The sequence below is a fragment of the Pyrus communis genome, chromosome 5 (genome assembly GCF_041283825.1).
Source record: "Pyrus communis isolate YQ-2024b chromosome 5, ASM4128382v1, whole genome shotgun sequence".
In the NCBI taxonomy this organism is placed as follows: Eukaryota; Viridiplantae; Streptophyta; class Magnoliopsida; order Rosales; family Rosaceae; genus Pyrus; species Pyrus communis.
The window spans coordinates 3864099-3878141 of record NC_142569.1 but is presented as its reverse complement, the minus strand read 5'-3'; the positions used below and the strand labels follow the sequence as shown (position 1 = coordinate 3878141).

The 14043-nt window shown below is 39.5% G+C and overlaps 2 protein-coding genes across 2 annotated transcripts; one reads left to right on the top strand and one right to left on the bottom strand.

Moving 5' to 3' along the window:
- The first annotated feature begins 48 nt into the window (after positions 1-48).
- Positions 49-1761, top strand: LOC137720892 (protein GRAVITROPIC IN THE LIGHT 1-like). The gene has a single exon (XM_068460017.2). It carries the CDS (start codon positions 221-223, stop codon positions 1565-1567), a length of 1347 nt encoding a protein of 448 aa, XP_068316118.2. The 5' UTR covers positions 49-220; the 3' UTR covers positions 1568-1761.
- Positions 1762-3404: 1643 nt separating this feature from the next.
- On the bottom strand, positions 3405-8043 carry LOC137725260 (putative alpha,alpha-trehalose-phosphate synthase [UDP-forming] 7). The gene is made up of 4 exons (XM_088693824.1): positions 7752-8043; positions 5408-7508; positions 5057-5330; positions 3405-4336 (listed from the first exon to the last, which is right to left on the bottom strand). Exons 2-4 carry the CDS (start codon positions 7387-7389, stop codon positions 4028-4030), a joined length of 2565 nt encoding a protein of 854 aa, XP_088549950.1. The 5' UTR covers positions 7390-7508; positions 7752-8043; the 3' UTR covers positions 3405-4027.
- Between the last annotated feature and the right edge of the window lie 6000 nt (positions 8044-14043).

The following is a 14043-nucleotide window of genomic DNA, read 5'->3' as shown; positions in this document are numbered from 1 at the left end:
ATATACACCCTATTTACACTGTCAACTTTTTCCTTTTTTCCCGCTCTTTAAATCTCCCCCACTTTTCCCTCACCTCCTCTCTCTCCTCCACTCTCCGCCCTTCTCTTTCGAACACCTTTCATTCCCTCATCCCCACAAAACAAACCCCAAGTTTTATGCCTCCAACCAACAATTTGAACTCTCTTTACTCACCGATCCTCTGATTTTTCACTATTTGCAGATGGACACCACCATGAGACCAAAACAGAGCAGATTATCAAGAACTTTCAGCAAAGTCATCAACCTCCGAACGGCGACGAGCCGAATCGCTTCCAACAATGGCATTTGCATCCTCGTGTCGAACGGAAAAGTCAAGGATGGTTTCGAAAAGCGGAAGGATTCGGACAAGGAGCAAGAATTCAAGGTCCGGAATAGAGCAATGTTGGAAGCACTTCTGGCCAAGCTCTTCGCCGGAATCACTTCCATAAAGGCAGCTTACGCAGAGCTCCAAATGGCGCAGGATCCGTACAACAACGAAGCGATTCAGACGGCCGACCAGTCCGTGGTGAACGAGCTGAAATCGATATCGGAATTGAAACGCAGCTTTTTGAAAAAGGAGCTCGATCTCTCGCCGCAAGTCACTATGATGCTCGCGGAGATTCAGGAACAGCAGGCCCTGATGAAAACGTACGAGATTTCGATCAAGAAATTGGAGTTCGAATCCGGAAAGAAGGATTCCGACATTTCGTCCCTACAGAAAAAGCTGCAAGATTTGGTCTTGTCCAACAAGTGCTTGGAGATAAAGCTAAACGCCAGCGGATCTCCGTCTCTCTCCGTTTTCGACAACCTTCGGCTTTCAGAGCTGAATCCCACGCATTTCGTTCAATACCAACAGCAGACTCTGAGATCCATCAAAAGCTTTGTGAGACTGATGATCCAGGAAATGGAATCCGCCAACTGGGATCTCTCCACAGCCGTTGGATTCATCGAACCCGGCTCTGTTTTCGCAAAACAGAGCCATCGATGCTTCGCATTCGAATCCTTCGTTTCCAAAACATTGCTTGAAGGCTTCAACAATCCAAACTTCGGCCTACCCAGTGATTCTTTATCCCCAATCAACAAAATCCACCTTTTGTTTTTCCAGAAATTCAAGAAACTCGTATCCGAAAACATGAAAAACTTCCTCACCCAGAACCCGAGTTCTTCGTTTTGCAAGTTCACGAAAGCGAAGTACCTCCAGCTCGTTCACGCAAAGATGGAGTGTTCGCTTTTTGGGAATTTGAACATGAGGAAAGTCGTCAGCTCCGGCGGAGTGCCAGACTCTGCTTTTTTCGCGGCGTTTGCAGAGGCGGCGATGCGGGTTTGGCTTCTGCATTGCTTGGCGTTCTCGTTTGGGCAGCAAGTTTCAATCTTTCAGGTGAAGAAAGGATCGAGATTTTCGGAGGTGTTCATGGAGTCTGTGACTGCCAAAGATGTCGAGACGGAGCCGTCGGTGAGTTTCACGGTTGTTCCCGGGTTTAAGATTGGCAAGACGGTGGTGCAGAGCCTGGTATACTTGTCTCCGGTGACTTCTCCGGCGCGAATTTAAGATCGGATAGTGATACGAAATGTAAATAATGCATCAGAGCCGTTGGATGCGGTGTGGGGCCAAAGTGGTAGGTGTAGGTGTAGGTGGTAGTATGAAGGTATATACTATTAGTACAATTGTTCTCCTTGCCATGTATCATTAACATGGACTCGATTTTCACTTTGAAAGGTGCGGCATGCATAATTTATTTTCAATATCCTGAATCAATTACGCACTGTTACACGAGAAAGTGAAACTGGGTTAGTATTTTGAGCTAATTAGACATTATTATGTAAGAAAGTTAAAAAATGCAATGCGTGATTGATTTAGAATACTGATATATTGTTGTGGTTACATGAACTAATTGTGTTATGTTTCTTTAAGTGTATAGTAGAGAAATAGTCGCAGATCTCATGTTGTTTACTTCTTTTTTATTTTCTCTAATCATGTGACGAAAGAGATAAAAAAAGAGAGTTACGAAAGAGATAAAAGGAGGTACACAATCCAGGAATATCGGATATATATATATATATATATATATATATATATATATATATGTGTGTGTGTGTGTGTGTGTGTGTTTCTTATATAAAGGTGTATACAATTAGTGCAAGTGCGGAAAAAGGAGCAGCAGTAAATGGCAGAAGATATGTTCGGGATTGGAATCATATCAATGGATGAGAGAGAGAGAGAGAGGGAGGGAGGGAGAGTCATTGATGCGTTGGCTAAATCAAATTATCAACGGCTCACAATCTTATTGTAAAAGACTTGTAAGCCGTTGACGCATTCCGTAAACCGTCAATTATTCACATGTGTGTGGACGATTAATACCAACAAAAGTCGGTCTAATATATACATTGGCGTATAGGACTTTTGAAAGGACCTTTAATTTTACACAATTATAAGCAACTGGTTAATGTAGTATTATTGTATGTAGGCCTCTCTAGAGCCTAAAGTTAGTCATATTTTTGTTTTGGTCTCCCATCGTACCATATTATTAGGGTTATAGAAGTGACAACTCTTCGACTATGAGCATTTGGTTTACGGGCCTTTCCCCTTGTAACACGGCAATGGCCGACTCAGTTGAGTTGCAGCATTTGTTTTGTTTGTGTGTCTTCGTCTCCTCCATCTCGCAATTGCTAGCAACTCCAAAACCACATACGCGAAGTTTGGGTTCTATTTTCAAAGTGTATATCGACAAGATCAATTACTGTTTCCCATACTGAATTTGTAGTGTACCCTTCGACATCCGACGTTTCAGTACAAGTGATTTTTGCACGTACTTTTTCATTTTCATATAACATCTTTATTTAGTTTTAATCTTTGAATTAAATAGATCAAAGAAGAATCAAGAGACAAAAGATTATATAAGCATGCAGAAGATCAACACTATTTTCTTCATCAACAACGATCGCCCAAAAGATGCCCAAGACTTCCAGAAAAGTGAAAACCGAATGCCGCTCCACCAAATGATCATATGCATCATTGACATTAATTGCGTGTGAGAAAATAAATTTACATATACTGGGGTCATCCTTGGAGAGAAAAATGTTGGTGCTGGGGCTCTGGAGTCGTAAAAACCGTGAAGCTGCTTGGAAACCTGCGATGTGGGTCTCAAGCGAGAGCCTGTTTGTTTGGTTGTAAGCTGTCCAGGGTTCCCTTTCTCCAACACATTTATTTATCGATTAGACGTGCGTTGATGAATCACATTCACAGGAGATTCACGAATCACCGGAGATTTAACGAGTGAATGTGGTCCACTCAACACGCCATGAATGGCGTATATTGACAGGACAATGCATTTCAACCCCGTGCAAGTGACAACTCCTCAGTTAACAGTAATCTGAAAGATGGCACCTTCGGAAACGTGATCATTTCTTGCAAATGTTGCTATATAATTTACAGGTTTAATTAGACAAGGACTTGATCCAAGAAACAAATGGCAAAGAAAATTCACTCAGAACAATGAAGAAGAAAGACCAGTATACTGTTTCAAATGGGGATTTGAATACCATTTTCCCCCACCATATTACCATAATCTAATGTCCCTAGAATGCACGTCGCCCGCACGCCTTCACCAGACTACTTAACCTTGGCGTACATGATGCAATCTTCAACAATCCATTTCCCGTTTCCTTTCTCAGTCCAAGTCGTTCTCAACGAATAAACATCGTCGGTTCCATCAGATCCTCAGTTTGAGCTGATGTTTAGTTGTGTTTTTTGACCAAGGAAACCCACTATAATCCACACTCTGCATTGATTGATTGTTTATATCACAGAAGAAATCCAAGCTACCGATGTTCCGGAACTGGCTGAAAATCATCAGTCAGAAGGTCACGAACATGAAATCTTTCCTCCAACAATTCAGATCCAGAAAAGCCGAAAAATGATTACTTTCTTCCATCAAAGCCCATCGTGTGATTCATCATCATTGGCTGCAAGAAAGGACGCTGGTATCTAACAAAGTCAACGAGGAAGATTTCAAGGGGAGCCTGGTTCACCATCTGAGGAAGGCGGAGAATCTGAAGCATCTGCAAGAGCGTCGAGCATTGTAATAACATCACTAGGGTCATCCAAATAGTACTTGGCTTTACTGGGTTTCTGTCCAACAGTACAAGCAAAAACACTGGTATTAGAGGAGAGGATGCCGTTTGTCATAGCACTACCAATGATCTCAAACATATCCTCATCAGATCTATCGTCGCCAACACACAGTACAAAGTCAGCCTGCTTCCCCGTCTCGTGCATTGATGTGAAGATCTTTTCTGCAACCACGCCTTTACTGACACCCTATAAGGCACAACAAAATTGGGTTCAATCATCACTTAACTTTAAAAATCAATTGGTTTGCAACAATCCTTAACAACGTAATGTAGATCTCTTTTATCATCAGCAAACAAACTATTCGTCTTAAACTTTACTAAAGTCCAACTTTACTACTGTGGTTTCTCTGTGAGATTGTTTTATGAGCCAACGTCAAAGCATTGCCATCCTTCACAGTTTAATCTTGACAAATGTTTCTCGTGAGGATACTAAACAAACCCTCATTTTCTAAAATTCCTCAAAGTCACTTGATTAAGATGCACGCAAGCATAGGGTTATTATGCATATTCTCAGAGTTTCTGAGCATTTTCAGTGTGTTACACTTGCCAAATGCAAAGGTGCTTATTCAGACAAGGTACCAGTTCTAAGCATAATATTCTAATTTATGACTTGCAAAAGACCCTAAGAGACGAAGGAAGTGAAGACAGGACGCAAATCAAAAAATCAAATAAGGATGGCTGAATGGAAATTTCTACAGATTGCTAGATGAGAAAAATATATGTTGTGTATCTTCCATGAGTTCTAACAATGAAAATGGGGTAAGTTGGAGCTTTTTCTGTGATAAATAGGAACAGGTAGTCGATCATAGTGACAATGGTGATGTCCTTATATATTTTTATGTGACATTGGACAAGAATTTGCATTAACGTAGAGAGTTAAAAATTGAGAGATAGTTAGGACATTCACCTGTGGCTTCACTTCTACAATGTACTGACCACTCTTCACAGCAACGGGTTCATTTGCTAGCACACTTTCTAAATGGTCGAGCAACTCTTTAGCCTGACTGGATCCAAAACCAGAATCTGCATCTCGATGGTGCCAAACCAAGGCACTCTCCTTGGTTTCAATGCTAGAACCATCGGTGGCTTCTGTGTAGAGTTTCATAACTGGTTCAGCTATCTGTATCCAACCAAAGTCATTGCTCTGCCCGCAAACTTCCCAATCCTTGTCAGCAGACCACCTAACAAAAATCAATTTATGTTAAAACCAAACAAAAAACAAGGATAACTGTAAAGGACAAATAGATATTGGATATACCTCATAAAATAACCATGTTCAGCAGCAATTCCGAGTTTCTTGCAAGGAGAAAACCACTTGCTCAAACTATCCCTTCCTCTTCCACTGACCACAAAAACAGTGTTTTTAACATCACCACAAAGCGTATTAATGAGGGAGATCACTTCTTGACTCGGGCTCTTATTTATAGATGTTTGAGGCATCACAGTGCCATCATAATCCAGTAGAATCGCCCTATTTTTAGATCTCAAATAAGCAGAAACGATGTGATCAATAGTCAGCTTTCTGAAGTTAGGATCAAGTGCTATAACCCTGAAGCCGAAGCCCAAACCAATACCCCAGCAACGCCTTCTGAAATGGTCTTTGCAAGTTCTCTCCATATCTTGGAAAACACTTCGTGACCAGTATGCCACGTCATGTGTACTAACATACCTATAATGCTTCTCATGGCGCAACTGCTTCTCGGGTTCCTCCATTGAAATTGCCTCATTCATCGCCTCTGCCGTTGATTCAATATTCCATGGGTTAACCCGAATTGCACCACTTAGTGAAGGGGAACATCCAATAAACTCTGATACTACTAGCATGCTCTTCTTCGGCCCACTGTGTTCTAAATTAGAATCTGATACAGAGTTCCCTTGCCTGCACACAATGTATTCATATGGAATAAGATTCATCCCATCTCTCACAGCTGTGACAACTACACACTCGGCAATGGTGTAATATGCAACTCTTTCACTAAGAGAGACTGGCCTATCAATAAACACAATGGGTTCATAACCAGTCCGACCAAATTTTTCTTTAATTCTTTTGATGCTTGCCTGTATTTCAGCCTGCGTTTCCTCGAGATCTTTCCCTCTTCCCCTTGCAGGGTTTGCTATCTGTACCAGAACTGCTTTCCCCTGCCACTTTGGATGCTGCTTCAGCATCTGTTCCATTGCCAAGAGCTTCAAGTTGACACCTTTAAAGACGTCCATATCATCAACACCCAGCAGCACAGTCTTCCCCTCAAACTGTTGTTTAAGTTCTCCTACCCTCCACTCCTTATCGGCAAGCTTCAACACTGACCCAATCTGCCCCATATGAATCCCTACAGGCATGATCTTTATCCCAACTGTCCTTCCAAAATAATCCAGCCCAATATAACCCCGCTTTGACTGATACTCCAAACCCAACATCCGACTACAACAAGACAAGAAATGTCGAGCGTAATCAAATGTGTGGAACCCAATAAGGTCCGAATTTAGAAGTGCCTTTAGGATCTCTTCCCTTACCGGTAGAGTCCTATATATTTCTGACGAAGGGAATGGGCTGTGAAGAAAAAACCCCATTCTCAATCTATTGAATCTCCTCCTCAAGAAGGTAGGCAGCACCATTAGATGGTAATCATGAATCCACACATAGTCATCCTCCGGATTTATTACCTCAATCACCCTTTGTGAAAAAATCTTATTTGCAGCCACATATGCTTCCCACAAAGACCGATCGAACCTCCCACCATGGGTTGCTGAGAATGGAAGCATGTAATGAAACAAAGGCCACAAATGCTGCTTACAAAACCCATGATAGAACTTGGACAAAATGTCGGGCGGCAAAAAAGCTGGAACACTCTTGAATTTATCCAACAGGAGCGCTGATACATCGTCCTGTTCATTCGAATCCACTTCGACACTCAAAGAACCTACATACAAAACCTCCATATCTTCAGGTAAACCGTCCTTCAACTGCAATAACAATGAGTCCTCATCCCAACTAAAGCTCCATCCTTTATTATCCGGTCTCCGCTTGGCTTTCACAGGGAGCTGATTGGCAACAATAATTATCCGGTCCTGAACGATCGAGGACGGAACATCCGAAGACACACTACCAGCCTGATCATCATCAAGCTCAGATATAACACCGGCAACGGTCATTACACGCGGAAGCCGCCGTCTTTCGCGACCCATTACCGGAAAGTTCCCGGAGGCTAGATCTAAAAGATTGGTATACGATTTGGACATCATCTTGAACAGAATTTATCTGGGTTTCCCCAATCCAACTCAAAAATCACAGACAAGATCTCACAAATATAAACCTGACCCAAGATTCCTTGCCTCTTCAAGTAACAAAAATTATGCAGGATCTGTAATAACATGAAATAAACAGGCATCAACATATAGCAAACTAAGCATTGATTCCAACACCAAATTAGATTCAATCACTGCAAATAACCATTAATTAATAACACTTCCAAATACCAAAAACTGCAAAAATACAGCATAAAATCTCATGTTTCAGTTAATATCCAAAAACAAAGTACACCCTAGAGAGTGAATTGAAATATTTCCAAAAACTGAAAGAAAAACAAAATGAAAAAAAATGATACCTTCAGAGGTTTGAAAGAGCAAATTTTGAATCTTTCCCAGGAACAATATGGATCTGAAAATTCAAATAAAATATTAATTGGGGGTGAAATCAGCAGGAAAGAAATCTAGGGTTTGGTTTGGTCTTCTCTGAAAGTGAACGGCCAAGAGTCACACTTGCAAAAATCTCTCTCCCCCTCTCCCTCTCCCCATACAAATATAAAAGAAATATTTTTGCTTCCCTCTTTTTGGAGGAACAAATTGAATAAAAAATATTGTTTGTGTATATTTTGGGAAATTAAAATTTCGAAAAACAGTAAAAAAAGAAGAGGATAAGGTTGGCCAGTAGACTTCCCAGTAATGCCAACTGGCCCTTTATGCTTCAAAGCTTCCCCCACGCGCGTTTACTACCGCGTGCCAAGTAATTTAGTGACGTGGCGAAATCCTGCACGTGCGTTGGCATCCCACACACCGTTTGAAAAGGGCCGGGGACACGGCGTCTTTGTACTTCGTAGCCCACCGCCCGGGTCCACGCGTCGCCGAATATATATCCACTCGGTGAAAATGATCCGCTGTTTTAGCGTTGAGGATAAATATCTGCGCTGGTTGGTAATTTTTTTTTTTTTTTTTTTTTTTTTTTTTTGAAGAAATGGTATTATTAAGGTGTAGGAGTCGGCTAAAATTTGTTTTCTGCAAGAATTAAATTTAAAATTTTTTTACTTATAAATAAAAATAATAATACTCAACCGTCAAAAGTGATGCGTCATTGAAAATTATTGAAAAAAAATAAAAAATTGGAATGACGTTGGTGATTGGTGGGGGGCACAAAAAGTGCCTTTTGTGCAATTTGCCACATGGTGCCATATAATAAATACGAAAAATACGGACAAGGCGATGCCCCGGGGGATGACGTCATCGGTGACGTCACCCAATAGTACCACTTGGCAGGCACGTGGTTTTGGCGCGGACTGTAAAAATATGTGGGCATAGGGAGGGGAATTTACTAGTATACCACCCACTTTAAACTACATTTCACACTCTATATTTGAGGTAATTTTTGAAAGAGTAGTGTTATAAGTGTATTTTTATCTTCTAAATATAGAAAGTTTAGAGTGTAGAATGAAAATTTTAGAGTGCCAATAACAATTCCCTTTCGAAATAGGTCAAATGGTTTTAATTTTCTCACATTGCATTCTAAAATTTGGAAATTGCTTCAATTTACCCATTTTCTTTCAATTCACACCTTTTGTCTAATGAAATAATTGAATCTTCAATAACTGATGGCATGGTGAGTATGAAACTTGTAATTACAATTAACATGTAAGCAACATTTGCACTACATTGACAAAAACACTCATCACTTTAATGAATACTAGCAAAGGCCACACACAATAATACATTTTTATTTTTCTCAAATATTGTTTTTTACTTTTTTTTTAACAAGTTGACAGACATCTAAAAAGAAGGGGTTGGCAATTAAGAAGAGAGAGAGAGTGAGTTTAGAGGGGTAGTGATTGTATGATATGGCTGTGAGGTTAAAAAAACATCACAATCTGTTTGTGCGAAGTTACTTTATTGCTCATTTGTTTCTTTTCTCATGTTTTTGTTTCAGTTATGTATTGAAAATTAGTTTTTATGTAACAAAAAGAGTTCTATTAATAAGTTCAAGGGTTAAATTATGTTTACTACCCTCATATTTCGTGGTTTTCAACATTTAGTACATCAAGTTTTTTTCATCCCAGAGTCATACCTAAAACGTTAATTTTGGGACAGTCTCATACATCCATTAGTCAAACTGTTAATTCTCCCGTTAAGTGATGATGTGGCGTCCATGTGGACAATGACTGGACGCCACGTGTTATTAAAAATATTAAAATAATTAATTAAATAAAAGTTAAATAAAAATTTAAAAAAAAAAAAAAAAACACCCATCCCTTCTCTCTCCGGCCCCCCAACGCAGAAGAAGAAGAAGAAGGGAAAAAAAAAAAAAAAAAAACCTAATTCGTCATTTCTAGATTAATGGAGATCTACCACAAAACCAGTCCAAAAATAATCTCAAACTCAAACTCCCCATCTCAAAGTATTTTCGAAATTCACTCACACTGAAAATCCCAAAAATATGAAGTTCATGGTCCTGGGTTCAAGTTCGCGGTCGCGGGCTAGTGGGGGGACGAACTGGGTTTGGGCTGCTATTATTTTTTATTTTTTTTTCTCTTCTTCTTCCTCCTTCTTCTTCTTCTTCTTCTTCTTCTTCTTCTTCTTCTTCTGGGTTGCAGATTCGGTTTTTTTTTTTTCTTTTTCCTTCTTCTTCTTCTTCTTCTGCGTTGGGGGCGGGGGGAGAAGGGATATTTTTTTTTAACTTTTATTTAATTAATTATTTTAATATTTTTAATGACACATGGCGCCCAGTCATTGTCCACCTGGGGCCACGTCATCACTTAACGGGAGAATTAACAGTTTGACTAACGGATGTATGAGACTGTCCCAAAATTAACACTTTAGGTATGACTCTGGGACGAAAAAAAACTTAATGTACTAAATATTGAAAACAATGAAACATAAGAGTAGTAAACAAAGTTTAACCCTAAGTTTAAATTAAACGTTCAAATATTCAAAAGTGAAATTGATACAATGTCAAAATCTTATAAGGCAATGTGAAACGGTGCATGCAAACGTTTGTGAGAGCTTTTAGGGTAGCGTGTCATATAGCAAAACAATTACAATAATTTGGTGGGAACTTATTATTTACGAGAGTCGATTTTAAAATATTTCGTTGCACAGTAATAATAAGTAGCAGAATAATACTCCAAGTCACATTCAGTCTTGCACACAATCTCATCTCTCGACTCAAATTGCAGAATAATATGCCAAACTACGTCGTGAATCATCACGTGATTGTTTTTGGTACGATAAAATATCTCGTGATGAATAGGGGAGATATTGAAAATGTGGATATAAATTGACATGGTTGGGGTTAAAAAGATGGGAAGTGGGAAGCAAATGCAATGTCGTTTTCCTCCCAGCTGGATTTGTTTTATGCGTCCGAATAATACCTGGCTTGTTCTTGAAAATAAACCAAGGAATGAGGGGAATAATGGGGAAGACCATGACCGTATGGTGTGGTGGCCTTTCTCTCGTTTGACCAGCATAGAATATGATTTTGCTTTGCTTACCTAATTTTTCATGCATGGAGAAGGTGAGGGTGAGTTCAATGCTTTGGAATAAGATAATGTTGCTATTCAATTAAGTCTCATCCATTATTTGTTGTCGCACGAAACTATTATTTTAGTTTTTCAATTAAAATTGGATCTTTCTCTTCGATCTACGAATCTTTTGGAATTGAAATCCTGCTCTTATTTTATCTACTTGTTTTGAGTTCAAATTCTCCCTCTCATGTTTTTTTACAAGATTTCTGCCAATTGTTTCAGCCAATATCGTTCGTCCATATGGCCTGAACTCGATAATTCCTCCAACAACTTATTGGCTCAAGTCATGTTTTGAATTCGAGAAAAATACACTTCCATTTGACCATTTGTTGTAATTCATGGTTGAGTTACTTTCAAGGCGTATGGTCTCTCAAACGGAGTTCAAAAAGTCCTATTTTATTATATTTTGACTTGGGATATATGTGAATAAACCAAACATGGTTGAATTACTTCCATAGCTTATGGTCTCTCCGTTGCATAATTCCTACGAGTCGAAACTCGGACAGACGAAAAAATGTCATCGGGAACGATCGTGTTCTGGTTGATCTAGCCGTTAGTTGTGAGGGAGTGGAAGGAGACCTATGATGGATACCGATATTTGGAGCCAACGATCTTCCGTCTCCGGTTTGTGCATTTTCATTAGGGTTCATGTGGATACCTATTAGCTAGTCACATTGTTATTCCCCTTTTTTTTATGTTCATAGACATATGATTGTCCATTTTATAGCATCTGACGTTTGTCATTTGTTTGATGTTTTTCAGTTTTCGACACCTATTGGGTCGGGGAGTTTGACACTTCTAAACGCATTTGAAGCAGCCTTTGCAAGTTGCGATAGTTTTGTGAATGACTTGTTTTCTGATGTACGGATTAAAACACTTCCAATTCAACTCTATTTTACGTCCAAATAAATTGTCTGCTACATCATGGATTTTCCTACAACGCAGTTAATTGAACTTTTTAAATTGTGGATATGTCATGCAAATTATTGATAGTGTTGATACTTCAATCTTATAGTTGTTGATATGTCGTCAATAAACTCGACTGAGAAAGTGCAATTAACCTCATTGTAGAAGGGCTAGCGTATAGTTTAGCTAATAGAGTTCCCTATATCCCCAGTTTCTCAAGGAAAATCAGCCTAGCGAAGGCTCCTTGATGTGGAGTATGGTAGTTGTTGTAGTAACCGCAGGTATATTCAAAGACTTGCTTATTGCTGATATATTATTTTATACGTTATTTTTCTCATGCCTATAAATTTTTTACAGCAATTTGGCTTGCTCTGGCTAAATATTTGCAGCTGCCAGTCTCACCTCAGCAGTCAATGCAAGGTGCCCTATTGGGAGCTATACTTGTTACTGAGGTTTTAGCTACTACCCTTGTACTGAGATTAGGCCGTGAAAAATGTAAATGATTTTCACTTCGTTTTGGTAAAACAATATCTTGTTTGCACTATTCATTTCCAAAACACGTAAGTGTTTCTGTCAAATGCTTATGCTTGACTTGTTTTTCGCTATAATTCTTTCGTTTCTTATTGTCGAATGATTGTGAAATGCAGAATGCAAATCACAATTTCAATGGTGGAGGACTTCTTTGAATATTTCTTGAATGGACTGTTGCTCCATTCATTGCCTTTGCATGTGTACTCTTCCTCTTCAGCGTAATGGAGGCTTCTCTGCGTCGCTGTGACAATGCCGAAAAAGGGTTCTTGTTCTTTTCCCATTTGGCTATGAATATCTGCAGGATTGCTTTGCCTCTTTTTCATGTTTCAGGTAAATTTTCTCGGTGTAATGAGTAGTGTAACCATTCATTATATATTGCATTTTATTTTGTCAATTTTTTTTATGTGAACTTTTAATATATTGTAATGAGTAGTGTAACCATCCACTTCCAACAATACCGATATTGTCCCCAACTTGTAATTATCACCTGCACAATCCGTCAGGTGTGGGGTTTTATCATAAAAGGCCTCGGTATTAATTAAAGTGGAGTTTGGATATTTAAACTATTACTTATCATTTAGTATGGAAGATGTGGGATTCAACACGTACTCTCACGTGAGACCTAATTAGTGGGTCACACATGGGAGATCCATACATCGACAACCACGTGGAGTTAAAATGACTCACCCTACACGCGGGGCCAAGGGACCCACCATCATCGCACGGGCCAAGGGGACCCACCCATCACATGGCAGTACAGTACGGTGTGGGGTTTTATCACAAAAGATCTTGATATTAGTTAAAGTGGAGTTAGGATATTTAAATTATTACTTATCATTTAGTATGGACAATGTGGGATTCAACAAGCCCCCCTCACGTGAGACCCAATTAGTAGGTCACAACCACGTGGAGTCAAGGGAACTCAACCTGCACGCGAGGCGAAAGGACCCACCCATCACATGTATCATTTGATGATGCCATGTGAATCGCTAGAAACATGTAAAGTGTATGGCTAATCTAATAACGAAAGTTTCATAAGGGAACCGGAGCAGGATACCATGAGACAAAAGATCTTCTTTCTAAAGAGATTTTATTCGGAACTATTATATGTCCAAGGTCCAATATTGAAATAATTTCAGAGGTTTTCCTTGACTTTGTCCGTGTCAACAAACAATTCGAAATGCCTCGACTTTTTTAGAACAAGTCCGAGTCAAATAGCAATGATTCGAAACACTTCTTTATTTTATACACTATTTCAAACCCAAGGACTCAATCGTATGGATATGTAAAATACAAGATTTCCAATCCTAGCAGGAAAATGAGGGAAACAGATATCCACCCATCATATGGCAATACAGTACAGTGTGGAGTTTTATCACAAAAGATCTGGATATTAGTTAAAGTAGAGTTAGGATATTTAAATTATTATTTATCATTTAGTATGGATAATGTGGGATTCAACAAGCCCCCTCACGTGAGACCCAATTAGTGGGTCACAACCACGTGGAGTCAAGGGGACTCAACCTACACGTGGGGCGAAGAGACTCACCCATCACGTGGCAATACAATACGGGTCTGCTCTCTAGTTCTGATATCATGTAGAATTATCAGAGAGACAAGCCATACAGCCCACTTCCAACAATACCGATATCATCCCCAACTTAGTAATTAC

Coding starts and splice junctions, on each gene's coding strand:
- LOC137725260 (XM_088693824.1), bottom strand. CDS start 7,389: ATGATGTCCAAATCGTATACCAATCTTTTAGATCTAGCCTCCGGGAAC. Junction 5,331..5,407: donor GAACATGGTTATTTTATGAG/GTATATCCAATA, acceptor GATTTTTGTTAG/GTGGTCTGCTGACAAGGATT. Junction 4,337..5,056: donor TTGTAGAAGTGAAGCCACAG/GTGAATGTCCTA, acceptor TGTGCCTTATAG/GGTGTCAGTAAAGGCGTGGT.
- LOC137720892 (XM_068460017.2), top strand. CDS start 221: ATGGACACCACCATGAGACCAAAACAGAGCAGATTATCAAGAACTTTC.